Source organism: Hakea prostrata, chromosome 1, assembly GCF_041222555.1.
Source record: "Hakea prostrata isolate BN-2017 chromosome 1, UWA_Hpros_2, whole genome shotgun sequence".
NCBI classification, from domain to species: domain Eukaryota; kingdom Viridiplantae; phylum Streptophyta; class Magnoliopsida; order Proteales; family Proteaceae; genus Hakea; species Hakea prostrata.
In genome coordinates this window covers 79,877,746-79,892,652 of record NC_142600.1, presented here as the reverse complement: position 1 = coordinate 79,892,652, position 14,907 = coordinate 79,877,746, and the positions used below count along the sequence as shown (strand labels likewise).

The following is a 14,907-nucleotide window of genomic DNA, read 5'->3' as shown; positions in this document are numbered from 1 at the left end:
CTGAAAGATGGGAAAAGAACCCATTTGGTATTTGTTTCATTGAGAACTATACCGATTAACCACCAGAGAAAATAATCCTACATCATATGTGAGTCTTGATCTATAGATGTATAGGTATTTAGAAGTCTTTTGTGATGACTACTGTTAAACATTATTTCATCCAAATCCTCAGGTAGCTCCAAAATCAAGCTTTTTTGTTCTCAGTCAACCTGACCAGCAGCAGTAGTTTTGTGGTAAGGAGATAATCGCTGGTTGGGATTACTGTAGAGAGTCCAGAAGGGTTGGGAACTGGAAACCAAAATTTTCAATGGAAATTAAACCAGTCAAGTGACGGCCACCAGCTTAAAGTCCTTTTCACTTGGAAAACTTTGAATTTTGAGCCTTCCCAGATGTTCCCATGTCAACATCTATTGGAATTAGGACTTCTCTTCTCACTATATAAGTGAAAAAAGTTTCCGCATTTGAATACCAACTCATCAAAACAAAACTTGAATCTCTACTAGCCTTTCCAAGTATATATGGACAAGGGAACACCAGTAAAGGCACAGGTGAAGAGTAACCACCCCTGTGCTGCTTGTAGGATGCTTCGTCGGAGATGTGGGAGTCACTGTCTGTTGGCTCCCTACTTCCCTCTTGAAGAAATTGATAACTTTGTCATCGTTCACAAGGTGTTTGGTGCTAGCAATGTTATGAAAATGCTCCAGGTGAAGTGCTATACCTTTTCTTTAGGATAAATTATCACTGTTTTAGCCTTAAATTCATCTAGGACCATAAAATAAGTGTGAATGATATGTTCATCCTCTTCTTTTTTGTTTGGGTACTTCAAAGAAATTACGTGTAGGTAAGCATGCAAAAACAATACCTGTTGGGAGAGTTTCTGACGAGATTAAGTTTATTCTTCTTCTCTTCTTGTGATGGTGGTCTCAGAGGGTAGAGGAGCACAACAGAGAAGATTGTGTGAAGAGCATGGTCTATGAAGCAAGTGCAAGGCTGAGGGACCCAGTTTACGGGAGTGGTGGAGCCATTTTTCACCTTCAGAAGCGACTTCAAGAATTGGAGCTTCAACTGGAATCAATGAGAACCAAATTTCTGGAATCGCAAGAACAGAGGAATCAACTCTTAAAGGTTCTGATGGATGTTCAATTTCAACTTCCCATCTCTCCCATTGATGATGTGATGTTCGATCAAGGTGATTTATCCTTGGACGATGGTACAATGCTAGGCTACAATCCAATAGAATTTCCATTTCATTGTGATTGGATTCTACAATGAACTAAAGAGAAGGATATCAGGAATTAGGGAGACCCATAATTGAAAAAGAAAACAAAATAGAAAAGTCCCAACCTTTTTTACTGGTTGCTTTGTAGATTGCAAATTCCTTACTTTAATTTACTAGAAGCAGTAGAAAGAAGGCCATTACATCTGAATAAAAAGATACAAGGGAACTACAATTGAACATACTGCTTATACTTGGTTCTAAGCATGGACAGTCTTCTCTTTAAAGGCAAAACTTCATCTTTTTTCCCTAGTTTATCTAAATAAAAAGCTACCTTCTTTAGAGTAACCATGACATCTTCACTCTCGTGGCCCAATTCTCTCTCTTGAATGCTCAACACCCTCTTCAGCAGGGCCAGTACTTCACTATCATCTTTCCTTAATCTGGACTGGATGGAAACCAAACAGTCCAGAGCCTCCCCTACAGAGATACACATGCAGAGTGATTAAAACCGTCTACACCAGTCAGAAGGCCAGATCAATTCATTCTATACAAAAGATATACAATACTTACCCACTGGGAGAGATTCTTTTCCAAATGCCTCCTCACGTATACGTATAGCCTCTAGAGCAAGACGCTCTGCTTCTTCATCTTGTTTCAAATGGTATAAAGTAACAGCAAGGTGCAACATTGGAACGGCAATAGATTGATCATCTGGACCCACAGTCTTCATCATGATTCGAAGACTTGTCCTAAGCAAGCGCTCAGCCTCCACAAATTTCTTAGAGCGTGAATAAGAGGTTGCAAGATTTAGAAGGTGGGTCACCGAACTGGGATGCTCATTTCCTTTATACTTCTCAGTGATCAGCAAGCATTCCTCCAGAAGCTCTCGTCCTTCGTGTTCCCTTGCGGAATATTTGAAAAAAAGAGAGGATGTCATGCTAAGACAAACACAAGTAAGGAAGACAAGAAATAATTTGTTGAAGTTATCTGTTAACAGCTGGAAAAAATTAATCTACAGAATGTACAAACTAGAGCTTTGGGGCATGAACCAGATTTCCACGAGTTAATTTTTCAATGAGCTTGAAGCATGAAAGTCAATCCACCAAACGTTTGCGGCATTTAATTAATTTTACAGGTGAACTATTTCTTTTCCCTGTTTAACTAATATACCCAAGATTTTCTCAAATTTTTTTTTTTTGGGGGTCCTCCTTACAAAGAAATTGAGAAGTCTGCTTTCAAAGTTCTGATTGGGCCATGGAATAACAAAATTGATCCATGACCTTGGGATGAACAACCATAAGGCCTAACGCACCAGGGCCACATAATTCTCATCTCAAGACAAAGTCTTTGAATGAGAGAAGATTCATGAGATTAAGGAGAACCAAGAAATGATTAAATCAACAACAGAAATTTTCTCTAATTATCTAGCAAAACTGTCATGTTGATGACATGATTCCTATTCAAAGACAAGTTAATCAACGTACTCTCAATCAGTCAGATTTCTCTCCAAATACATATATATATATACACAAATTTTTTGGAGTAGAAGAGTGGAGAAGCATAATTGAGAACATGCAGATCCATTGTTGCCTAATAAAGCCCAATATAAAATAGTTAATAACATTAGGTATAAAATGAATCCTCACCTTCCTGCAACATGAAGCAACTCAGCAAAATCAATCCGCATATTCTCCATAGTTTCATCATCTAAATCCAGGTACTTTGAATGCTTAATTAAATGTAAACCATTTCTGTACAAAAGTATAGCTTCATCCACATCACCTGAAAAGCAAGGTAGCATGAACTCCATATCATGAAAATAGACAAGCTATCCATCCCTTATATTAGAAGTATATAGAGGTAAGGAAGAACTCCCCACATGCAAAATAAGGACCTAACATTACATACCTTTTGCACACTTTGCGTGAGCTAGGAAAGACATAGCCATTCCTACTCTTCCATCATTTTCTCCATATAGCTTGGTATATATGCTTATAATTCTAGAAAGAAAAAGGGAAAGTAGGGGGCATTTAGAATGCCTGAAAAGCAAAGCTTGAGCAATATGCAAGACACACTGACCTCTTAAAAGAATTTTCTGCATCTGAAGCCTTTCCTTCCTTCATTAGAAGATTGCCAAGACCAAATAAAGGGAAAACAACGTCTTCACTCTCAGTACCTCTGCTTGTTTCCAGAATATTCAATGATCGCTCGTAGAACTCTACTGCTTTTTTCACTCTTCCAATAGAAGCAAACACTTTTGCCATCCCCAGAAGTGGTACAACAAGAAAAGGACTCTGCTTTCCTACAGCATGAAACATAACAATTTTTGTCTTAAGGAAAACATACCAATTTTTATCATATTTTTCTTTACATTAAGAAAAGGTTGCTAGTACACAATGGTAAAACAACTGGGTGACAAGGATTAACAATTATTTATTGCAAATGCAAGTCCAGCCGAGGCTGAGTTTCTGTTGCAAGTCTAGTGACTTGAGACAAATTTTGATACCCTACAACAATTCCACAGACAAACTAGTCTAAGCAAACTGAGATGTAAGATGAAGTAGGTCAACTTGTTGTAAATCCGCAAACCATAGTTAATGTTGATCAAATCTGATCAAATTTCGGAAAGGAAAGGTGACAATAATGAGTTCTATACCATCCCATATAGGAAAGATGACTCTCGTCGTTTTTATGCATAAGATAAAATCTTGTAAAGACAGCATGCGCTCTCCAATAGCCAGGATCTTTCTCAAAAAAGAAATAAAAAAAATCTATTCATCCATGTTATAAGCCAGCGAACTAACTTGGAAGATGAGCACAAACTTTTGACCCAAGTTAAATTCTTATCCCAAAGTATGGGAGTTGATTTAAAGGAAGTACTGTTAGATAACATGCAACAGCTGTTTCTTTATTAAAATCAAGCTGTTGGCTTTAATTCATTAAAATCACAATCAAAAGAACCACCCACAGATGAACTGTTCCAAAAGTTAATAGCAGAACAGTGTGAATGTCTTAGAACTGCTAATCTGGAAGTAGATTTAGGGATTTGCAATATACTTCATTGTTTATGGAATGCACGATAAATCCATGATGCTTTCTTTCAGTATCATAATTTATCAATTTAGCTTAAAGGTGGGACTTATCAATTTAGCTTAAAGGTGGGACTTACATGCATAATCAAATCAGAGAAACACATCAAGAAGGTAGCAACATCAAGTATTCAAGGTTGTTAACCGACACTGAAAAAAGACTATATACACACATCATCTGTAAGACACCAGAAGCGGCACATACCAAATACATCCTCTAGAATTTCAAGAGCTCTTCTATACACATGCAGTGCATCTTCAAATTTCCCCAAAGCTGCATAAATACTTCCCATATGCATCAGTACTGAATCCAGTAGTGGTTCACCATTCTTCATACTGCTAACAATTTCATTCAACTGTAGTTCGTAACAAAAGCTGAATATCAATAGCAGGTCTTCAGAAAAAGAATTGAAATGAACATTTCTCAAAGAAGACCACATTCAGCTAGAAAAGACAAGGGGAAAAAAATGCTCAATTCATTTCCAGTTCCCTAAAAACAGAAAAAGAGAATGCCACAACACCTCTCAATTTCAGGACTTCAAAAATAAAATAAAATAAAAAGTAAAATAAAAATAAATAAATAAATTCCAGACCTGACCCTAAGGAATCATGTTTTCCATGCATACAGATAAAAGGCATCTAAAATTATAAACTAATTCTTCAAAATTATTAGGAAAAGGGGTCTAATGGACTCTTGCCACTGGAAACCCCTTACCAAGCACAATGCCTACTTTGAGTCCTTTCTCCCCAAATTAATCCTAGCCAATAGTCTCACAAACACCCTTTGGGATCCTTCATATGGAAAAGAGCATTTCAGTGCATGACGTTCCTGCTAATGCAGGGTTCTGTAGGGGCAAATATGCACAGCCAGACCCCCTGCTTTGCAGGCAAGGCTGTTCACATGTTTTGAACCCTCACCGAACAGGTTGCAACAACAAAATTTAATCTTTGGAGTCTTCATATATTTCACATATATGCAGAAAGTAACAAAATGGAATAGTAGCTGGAAGAATAAATGGTTATATGAGATGACTTCTAGTTGTCACTTTTTTCTGAAATTACTGCAGATAAATGAGAATCACTCTGTTTCTAATAGCTGGATCATGCTTTAATTCTTCAACATTAGTGTGTTTGTGTGAAGACAAAGAAACTACCATATTCAACAGGCACTCAACAATCTTGAAGTCCCCAATACCCATGTATCCCAAAGCTATGATGTCAAGAATAGCGGCTTGCTCCATGCCTTTAACACCTGCATCCATCTGCTCTTTAACTGCTTCATAATTTGCTTGAAGAAGATCAATAGCATCACTTATATCCCCTTTCTTAAGCATTGTTTGGACCTCAATAAAGAAATCCTGCATCTCTCTCTCAAAATCACTCATATCATGGATGGGGTTACTTGAGCTATCAAGCAAAGTGTCAGACCTGTTAACAATAAGCTTGTCAAGACTTGCAATTTTTTCAGGACAAAATTTCTACACTTCATCAATTTGTTCCAATCTTTCACAATTCACATTCCATGGTAGAATATGCTAGCCATAACCAGCAGTATAACTTATTCAAACAGCCTCAAAAGATATCTATGTCAAATCCAGTTTTATGAAACAGGAAGGGAAGAATAAAAAAATCGTGTCAAATGCAAAGACACCCACTTCAACAATGTAGGAATGTGCAGGCTTGTAATGGCACAAAAGCACTAGAACTTGGAAGAAGTATACCCAACCTAATAGTTTTCTCTTGCCATTATCTACTAAAGAGAGGTTGGATGGGCATCACAAATGAACTCATGCCCAAATTTTATTATTCTAAAAATAATCTGCAGCACATTGTTAAAAGAAAGTAAATATTCATTTTCTGAATGAAAATACCAACCTTTGAAGGTACTTTGGAGCTGAAACACTAGAAGAAACAAATTTTTTCTCATGACCACCACGCAGTTCTTCTGAACCGTTTGTTGTAAAGCATCTCAATGAGGTCGGGTGAGAAATGGTTCTAGAGGGCATTGAATAAAGCTTGAAACTCAATCGTTTAATTTGGAGGTGAGCAGAGAAATTCAGAATGCCCTTTTTCCAATGGTTCAACTGTGTACAAAGGTGAAATTGTTGACCCTCCCTGAAAAGATGGGCAAAACTATTGAGTTGACTAGGAAAATGAAAATGCCATATAAAGATTAAGGACATGGATCAAGGTTTCTCACAATGATAAGCCAAAGAAAAAAACCGCACTTAAAATTACTGGGGGTAGGGGTTTGGAAAGAAAATACACATCAAAAAAGAATTCGAAGATACATTTTAGAAAGAAAACATCCATGAAATGGTTTCATTAGTTAATTTGCCCATGGATTTGCCATGTGTAGGCAAAGTGACAACTAAAATAACACATTTTTATAAGAACAGAAGCGGGCAGGTGAGGGAATTGGACCTTTGTCTGAAAACCATTTTACGTGATAGCAACTAAACGCTAACTAAACCTTCGTTTTTGTTTTTCAGTAAATTCTGGGCTGAGTTTTGACACCTCCATTGACTAAAGCTATAATCCTTCATCAAATAAACATCAATTGGAACTCAAATACAGAATACTAAAATCAAAACAAAATGATTCTCAAGTTTGAGAGTAATTAAGTAAGACAAGCTGCAACACTTCACCAAAGCATATACAACGGCGAAATCTTATATAATACAAGAGAAACTATTAAATGAAAAAGTAACAAAGGATTTCGGAATTTGAATTTCCTGATAGCAGAGAAAATGGGATACAATTCACTGCTACCTACCTAGTAGTATGAGAAAACTGCGCAGCGAGATGAAGGGAAGTTGCCATTAGAGCCGTCCAAGAGAGGAATCTCCGTCGTCGACAAATCTAATTTCGAAGTTAAATTCCTTCTTCCTAGAGACAAAATTGAATCTTTATCTGGTGGTGGTTATCTGCGAAGCCAGGTTGAAGCTTCTGGGTTTTGCTCATGGGAATATGGGATACGAAAAGATTGAAGATTACACTTATATTCGTAACTCATAGATGCGATTTTACAGAAAGTAACACAACCGTCACAACGCTGATAAATGGGCTGCCCGTTACTTAACCCTAACCGAGGCCCATCAGTAATTGGGCTTGTTCGAGCTGCGCCATCTCACCTTTGAAAACATGTTTGATTAGCCCATCAGTAATGGAGACTTCAAAATCAGGAGTGAAAGACATCATACAAGATAACATATTGAGTTGGTCATGAAGTCTTTGGAATGCACAATATATCAATCCATAAGGAAGAAAGGGAAAAGATAAGACATGATTCAAGTGTTTATAGTAAGGATGAAAACCCCAGACTTCACCTGGGGAGGCCCATAGATCTACATCCATTCGGCACTTATATTAGGTAATATTCCCTGAACCCTAGATATCATAAACTCTAGGGATTCACACAACAAAAGGGTAAAAGTTCTTGACATGAGTAAAGCATATGATAGATTCGAATGGATCTTCATTGAAAAAGTTCTTCATGCTTATGGATTTCCACTTCCTTGGATCAAATGGATAATGTTTTGCATTACTATTTTGTTTCAGGTCGGGATTCTCATCAATGCGAATATTCAATTATGATTTATTCTTCAAACCTAAAAGGGGTCTTTGGCAAGGTGACCCACTTTCATCTTACATATTTGTAATGTTTGCTGAAGTACTTTCTAGCTACTTGGAAGAGGCTAGATAGCCTAAAAAAAAAATAAAATCAGAGGGATCAAACAAAAAATAAGGGGGTGGGGGCTTTTCCCCCTTTAGATGACCTCATCTTGTTTGGCCAAGTTAACTATAAGGAAGTTTCACATTTTCAAAAAATTATCAACAAGTATTGCATGGCTTTGGGTCAAAGTCTGAATGCACAAAAGACCAAAGCACACTACAGCAAAAGCACTCCCAATCAAATAAAAAAGAAGCTTTGGGTCAGAAAAGTTCAATATGATTCCAACTTCTGAACTTGATCTCTACTTGGGTATACCTCTATTCAGTGGTAAGCTCAAACAACAGCACTGCTTGGGGCTTATTGAGAGGGTCAATAAAAAATTGCAGCGTTTGAAGGCAAACCTTTTGAGCTATGCTAGAAAAGCAATCCTTATTCAATTAGTTACTCAAGCTATGCCTAACCACTACATTTCATGTTTCATCTTGCCTAAAAAAATTATTGCTTCTCTTGAGACGACCGACATGAGCTTTTTTTTTTTTTTGGGTCTAATGGTGATAATAATCATCTTCACACCATTAGTTGGAACATCATTTGTCAGCCTAAGAGATACGGAGGACTAAATATCAAGAAGTTGGAGGCTTTCAACTTTGCACTTATTGCCAGGAAAGTATGGGATCTTATTTTTGAAAAAGACTCCTTATGGTTCAGAGTTATGAAAGGGAAGTATTTTCAGAATTGCAATTTCCTTCAAGCTAATGTCAAGCAATCCTCTTCTTGGAGCCGGAAATCTCTCATTAAAGTGAGATTTTATGAAGGATCACATTTTTCATCAAGTTGGTAATGGTAATGATATTGATCCTTGGAGTAATAGATGGATCCACCCATCTCTCCGGTTGCAGGCTCTTCATCCTCTTCCTCAGAATGTTCCTGGTAAAGTATCTTCATTCATAAACAATGATGCTCAATCTTGGAATCATGATCTTGTTCTTGAATGGTGGAGTCCTGAGATTGCGGAACACATATTCAACATACCTCTCCCTCTCACCATGAAGAAAGATTGCATTATCTGGGATCAAACCACCACTGGTAACTTCATTGTTGCTTCAGCATATAAATTTTTCAGCAATAGTTCTGCCCAGCAGTACTCTATCCCATGGTTGAAACTTTGGCACCTACCCTTAACCTCGAGGATCATTCATTTCACATGGAAGTTACTGCATCAGAAGCTACCCACCCCTAGCCTTCATAAGAACAGAAGATGTAATGTTTCAGATTTATGTTCTCTATATTCAACTGAAATAGCTAACATTAATCATATCTTCTTGAAATGTCAATATTCAAGACATATATGGAATCAATTTAGAATCTGCTGGTGGAATCATACCTTAGACATTGTTGACCAATTATCCAAATGGATTGCTGTTACAAACAAAAATTCACCTACAGGTACTGCACTTACATTACATATTACTACTGTGTGGATTATCTGGTCTTCTTTCAATAAGGTAGGTCATGGAGAGCCTTTCAAAAGTCCAAGACGCGCATGGTGGCTGACTCAATCTTTAAATGATGAATTCCTTCACTCCACCAATTTCAAAGCTATCGAAAAGATGAAAAGAAAAAACATTCAGTGGACAGCCCCTCCCAAGAATTGCATCAAATTCAATATAGACGGATCATCCATTAAACTTACTGATGATCAATACATTTCTGGAATTGGAGGAGTTGTTCGAAATCATCTAGGACATTTCATTCTCTGCTTTGCATTCCCTAAAGGTAACCTCAAAGCCTTTCAAGCTGAAGTCGAAGCCTTAAGGATGGCTCTCCAAGTGGCACTTTCAAAGAACCTGAAGAGAGTAATATTTGAAGGTGATAATGAAACTATTATCAACATCATTAACCACCAATAAACATCGAAGCCATGGAGCATCATACATATCATTGAGGACATTCAGATGTTGAAGAACAAGTTTGATTTTATTTCATTTAAGCATACCCTTGAGAAGGAAATAGTAAAAAAAAAAAAAAAAGAGAAGGAAATAGTGTTGTTGATCGATTGGCTTCTTTTGCTGCTTGCTCACAATCTTCTTTATTTTCCTTTTTTTCTCCCCCCTACCCCCCCCCCCCCCCATACATTGGCCTTTATATTTTGACCTTAAAGGTTGTAACTACCCTAGGGGTTTTTCTTTCAAATAAATGTCTCTTGACACAAAATAAAAAATAAAAAAAAAAATGAATAGATTAAGCTTTTGAAAGTAGTGGTTGCTTATTTGAAATATCGTGGGGATATTTTACTAGTCAATTTAGCAGTTGTTTTTTTTCTTTCTTTTCTCTTCAAGTGCTCCTATTGGTTTGTTTATTTTGTTTCATCTTTTCTAATTCCTTTTATCAATTAAGACAAGCTTTTTGCCTAGGATATTTGTTACTATTATCCAGTATTGGATTTTCTAACTCACTCAAATATTTTTATCCATCCGATTACTTTGAATTTCAATCATATATTATCCAAAAATCCGATTAACTAAGCAAATTCGAATTGGGCCATAAATTTACACATTTGACGGATACTAGATTCGAATTCGAACTATGTGTTTAATAATCGAATTTGAAGCAAAACTTGGGGGTGTGTTAGGTTAAAGGGGAAGAATTCAAAGAAGAGTATTCATGGAATTTGACATTCTAAACATATGAACCAAGGTGTGAAATTTTGAGGGGTGCTAGGTCACCGGAATCTCGCGATTTTGAGGGGGCCGGTTTACGCGAACTAGGTGAAATCTCGCCAAAAGTTCGCTTGAAATCAATGTCAAAATTCAAAGTTTCGAACCCTGGATCCAAGTTGGGGCATCGCAGAAGATGACTAGGTTGTGGTTTTGACGATCTGGAGGTCATCAAAACAAGTTGCGGCAACAAGTTGCGGCAAATCCTTTGCACCTTTTCCGACTGGTATGTTAGAGAAGACATCAGAAATTTTAGGGATCTTGGTTTAGAATCATCCAACTCTCTTTCTCTCTGTGTGTTTCTACGTGCCTGCTTGGGTGCGTGTGGTGGTATATGCGGTGGTAATGCAGTTGGTGGTTCTGTTTTAGCACTACCGTTGCTATTGGTTCTCTTATGTTTCTTTCTCTTTCTTTCCTTCTTTCTTTTTTCTTCTTCTCCTTCAACTAAACATCTGATCCAACTCAAAGATTTGAAGAAAAAGACAGAGATCCAATGAGATTTCAACGATTTTCGCTGATTCACCGGAAAATCGGCGATTTTCTCTGGCGACATATAGAAAAATTCATTTTCGATCGCTTTTTTATATCGCTCGTCAACGAAACTACCAAAAATCGGCAAAATTTCACCGATTTTTGGCGATATGTTTTACCTTGATATGAACTCAGCTGCTAAAACCATGTTGCTAGTGTTTTCACTCTCATAAGCAAATTTAATCCAACACCTAAAAAATTATTTCTACTTCCAGAAACAATCAAAACTGTTTCTGGTGTTTTTCAAAGTATAAATACTTGGTGGGTTATCATAAAGGTCTTCATTCGTTTGAAATAAAAATCTAGATGGATACAATAAAAGTAGTTTTTGAGTATTTCTGGAAGTATATACACTTTTATAGGCGTTTGATAAAACTTGCTTTTATAAGCGAAAACAGTATTGAGATAGTGGTGTAATTTCAAATCAATTGGCATTTTGAGTGCATGAGGAGATATTTCAGGAGACAACACTGCTTTGTTTCAGGTGAGATCACCTATCCCACACATACAGTTAGGTATAGTAGTGAGATTTCCATTATCTGTGAATGAGGAAGCAAACGGAACATGTTACATATAATTAACATCTAAGCCCCAAAGTAAGTTTTCTGGTTGGGAAAATTAATCCACATATTTGCAAGAACGGATATGAAGAACTACTCCTTTTTTTATTGTTTATTTCTATTAAATGAAATTTGAGATAGTAAGGAACAAAAGAAACACTATCTGGGATTAGTGACCAAATAATGGTATTTCTGTTGTGGCAGTGTGAGTGAAATGTAAGATCATGGCTCAGGTATCTCAGAAACTAGATTATCATTTCGAAGAGTTGGGTTGTTGAGCATCTTCTTCGAGTCTTAGAACCACATTCGGTAGCCTTATGTTACCTACGCCCTGCAACTTCCTGTCATCTATTTGTTTCTGCGTGGATTTATAGAACTTGGCATACAATATCAGTTGCACCAACCCAAAGAGAGTTCCCAAGCTATTAGGAATCTGCATCATGGAACAACCAAAAAATGCCACAAGCTCATTAACTGGTTAAATCCATATGAATGAGAGAGAGAGAGAAGCAGATGAATTTTGAAGTTGTAAATTACAGTTATAAAGAGATCAAATCGAATGACAGCATAACCAGTCCAGCAAATGGCATTGACGAAGGAAGCAAGGGAGAGAAAAAACGGCATGTACTCAATGCTTCTTGTGGTGATCACCAATTTCTGCATCATCCATTGTTGGAAACCCAGAAAGCTTCATGCATGAGAATGCAATATTTCAAGAGAAAAATAACCAAGCTTGCGAAGAAAGAAAGAGGAAAAAAAAAAAAAGGATTTGTTTGATCATGCACACTCTCATACTGACCATGACTGATAAGGGTGCTGCATACATTAAAGTCCCAAAGAAGACACAAACACTTCCAACTACAAGAGAGCGATAAGCAACCGTGTGTGCCAGAGTTAGGACAAGAATGGTGACCAATGCAACAAATGCAAACTCTACCAGCAACACTACAAGCACTCTGAACCTCTTTCTCCCATCAGAGTAGAAGAGGAAGAGAAGCACAAATGTGAGTTGTATCAAAAACCCAGATCCATTAATGGTTATCAATAGCATACTATTAGGATGCACTAGTGGCAGCCCATACAGCAACCAAATCATGCAATTCAGAAGAGTGGCCAAGTATGGTGCTGGTGAGAACTGCTCAACCGACCCTTTCTTCCATATTTGAATGAATGTTGGCCTGAAATTCATCAAAAGAACAAACCACTTAGCTTAAAGGGGATGTGGAGAGAGAGAGAGAGTATGTAAAACGTATTCCAAGCTTACACTGGTGACAAGAACAAGATCAGGGAAGTAATGTTGCCTGCCGAAAAGCAAATCCATGTTAAGAATTTCTATTTACATGAAATGAAAAACAATTTACTCAGAAACCCAATTCACCCACCTAAGATGCCAATGGCGGTTCGAGCAACTTCTGCAGAAACCATAGCTGGAAGCAAAAGCTTAAGAAGAAGAAGAATGCGGATGATCAAAGCTGCTGTTATGGAAGCACGGCTGTTATAGAAGTATGGACAAGCACGTAAAAGCTTCTTGGGTTAAGATTGTGGTTGGTCACCTGCAGGGCATGCATTGGTTTCTCTACATAAAATTGAACATACAGAGAAACAGTTAATATGGAAGATTGGAACATAAAATTGCACTCAAAATTGTTAAAACCCTACTAAATTTTCAGATAGTGATTGTTTCCTGGATGGTTTTTTAGATAATAAACCAATTGCCAAGAATAGAATGAAAAAAGAATACTTACTTGCTGAATTGGGATTGTTTCAAAGAAGAGATACCATATGGAAAAGGATGAGGCAGCAACGCTATTTTTTCTTAATGGGTCTTTAACTATGGTGGGTTATGTTAATTAACATCAACAGACTAACCCAAGTAGGTTGTTCATGGCTACACTGTGAGTTCACATGAAGTTGGAGTTGTACAACGGTAAAGTAATTAATAATAACTAAATTCAATTAACAGGACTTGACCATGAATTCCTTGAAAGGACTTCAGAAGGATTTGTTATACACTCGATCTGACACCAAATTTCTCTCCTTCCACCTGTGAACACATCATGTACCGGCTAATGATATTAATCACTTGTTATTTATGGTTCACCAAACATGCCTGATGATCACAACTGGCTTGGGCTTTGGAATCTTTATTTCTTGTGCTCCACCTTGCGGCTCATACCAAGGAAAATGAGACTGAATCTACATTGTATAGCGGTGAATATAAGACGTCTCCAAAATTTTTTGACTTTTCAAGCTAATAACCGATAGCTGAAGCTACAAATATGGGGAAAGAAAGGTTACTTCCAATATTCTTTACGCGTATGATTGGATTCTTTACTCGAAGTCCCGCCAATATTAATTATATAAAAAAGTGCCTTGAGGATGTAGTCGTGAGTGCGCGCAAGCTGGCCCGGATGAACCTCATTTCAAAAAACAGTGATTAATGGTGTTAAATTCCATTTTAGCTAACTCCACCTAAAAAATCTTACTTCAAGGTTGGATATAAGTGAAAACTAACCATAATTTTTGAAACATGTGTAGAAGATCCAAACCTGTAGCTTTTGCCTTGAGAGAAAAAGATGGGGTTTATGGTGTATTCACCTTGAAAATGACTCTCGGTCAAACTTAAAATCTCGAAATGATCCCCTTTTTATTGGTTGAAATGAAGAGTCTGGATCATCTCCCCCGACAGGATAATTGCTCTAGTGAATAACTAAAGAAAATAGATAGAAGGGAGATAGGAAAGAAAGGAACTTATTCTAAATATCTATATCTCCTAGAGGTTCACTAATTATTTAACTAGTTGGCAGGTCTCTTTGTATGTGTTATCCAAAAAGAGGACTCAATGATTATTCGTTCGCCGGAACTAGAAGTTTAAAAACTTCTTTTGAAGAATGGGCCAGACCAGGTCATTTCTCAAGAACAATGGTGAAGGGCCCTAAGACTACCACTTGGATCTGAAACCTACATGTTGATGCTCACGATTTTGATAGTCATACCAGTGATTTGGAGGAGATCTCCCGAAAAGTATTTAGTGCCCATTTCGGGCAGCTCTCCATCATCTTTCTTTGGTTGAGCGGCATGTACCCGGTTGTTGATCACAATTTACAGAGTGCCC

At 37.2% G+C, this 14,907-nt stretch overlaps 2 protein-coding genes and 1 pseudogene across 2 annotated transcripts; 1 reads left to right on the top strand and 2 right to left on the bottom strand.

Annotated features, from left to right (window-relative positions):
* The first annotated feature begins 497 nt into the window (after positions 1–497).
* Positions 498–1,275, top strand: LOC149030378 (LOB domain-containing protein 1-like). The gene is made up of 2 exons (XM_089142673.1): positions 498–704; positions 928–1,275. Exons 1-2 carry the CDS (start codon positions 519–521, stop codon positions 1,270–1,272), a joined length of 531 nt encoding a protein of 176 aa, XP_088998799.1. The 5' UTR covers positions 498–518; the 3' UTR covers positions 1,273–1,275.
* A 69-nt stretch (positions 1,276–1,344) lies between these two features.
* Positions 1,345–7,291, bottom strand: LOC149030377 (Tetratricopeptide repeat (TPR)-like superfamily protein). Its single transcript, XM_089142672.1, has 9 exons — positions 7,085–7,291; positions 6,184–6,423; positions 5,463–5,736; positions 4,514–4,664; positions 3,299–3,521; positions 3,128–3,219; positions 2,866–3,001; positions 1,790–2,121; positions 1,345–1,696 (listed from the first exon to the last, which is right to left on the bottom strand). Exons 1-9 carry the CDS (start codon positions 7,129–7,131, stop codon positions 1,446–1,448), a joined length of 1,746 nt encoding a protein of 581 aa, XP_088998798.1. The 5' UTR covers positions 7,132–7,291; the 3' UTR covers positions 1,345–1,445.
* Positions 7,292–12,014: 4,723 nt separating this feature from the next.
* LOC149030376 (bidirectional sugar transporter SWEET4-like) lies at positions 12,015–13,244 on the bottom strand (annotated as a pseudogene).
* Between the last annotated feature and the right edge of the window lie 1,663 nt (positions 13,245–14,907).

Coding starts and splice junctions, on each gene's coding strand:
- LOC149030377 (XM_089142672.1), bottom strand. CDS start 7,131: ATGGCAACTTCCCTTCATCTCGCTGCGCAGTTTTCTCATACTACTAG. Junction 6,424..7,084: donor CAGTTTTCTCATACTACTAG/GTAGGTAGCAGT, acceptor CCATCTTTTCAG/GGAGGGTCAACAATTTCACC. Junction 3,220..3,298: donor GCAGAAAATTCTTTTAAGAG/GTCAGTGTGTCT, acceptor TTTTCTTTCTAG/AATTATAAGCATATATACCA.
- LOC149030378 (XM_089142673.1), top strand. CDS start 519: ATGGACAAGGGAACACCAGTAAAGGCACAGGTGAAGAGTAACCACCCC. Junction 705..927: donor ATGTTATGAAAATGCTCCAG/GTGAAGTGCTAT, acceptor TGGTGGTCTCAG/AGGGTAGAGGAGCACAACAG.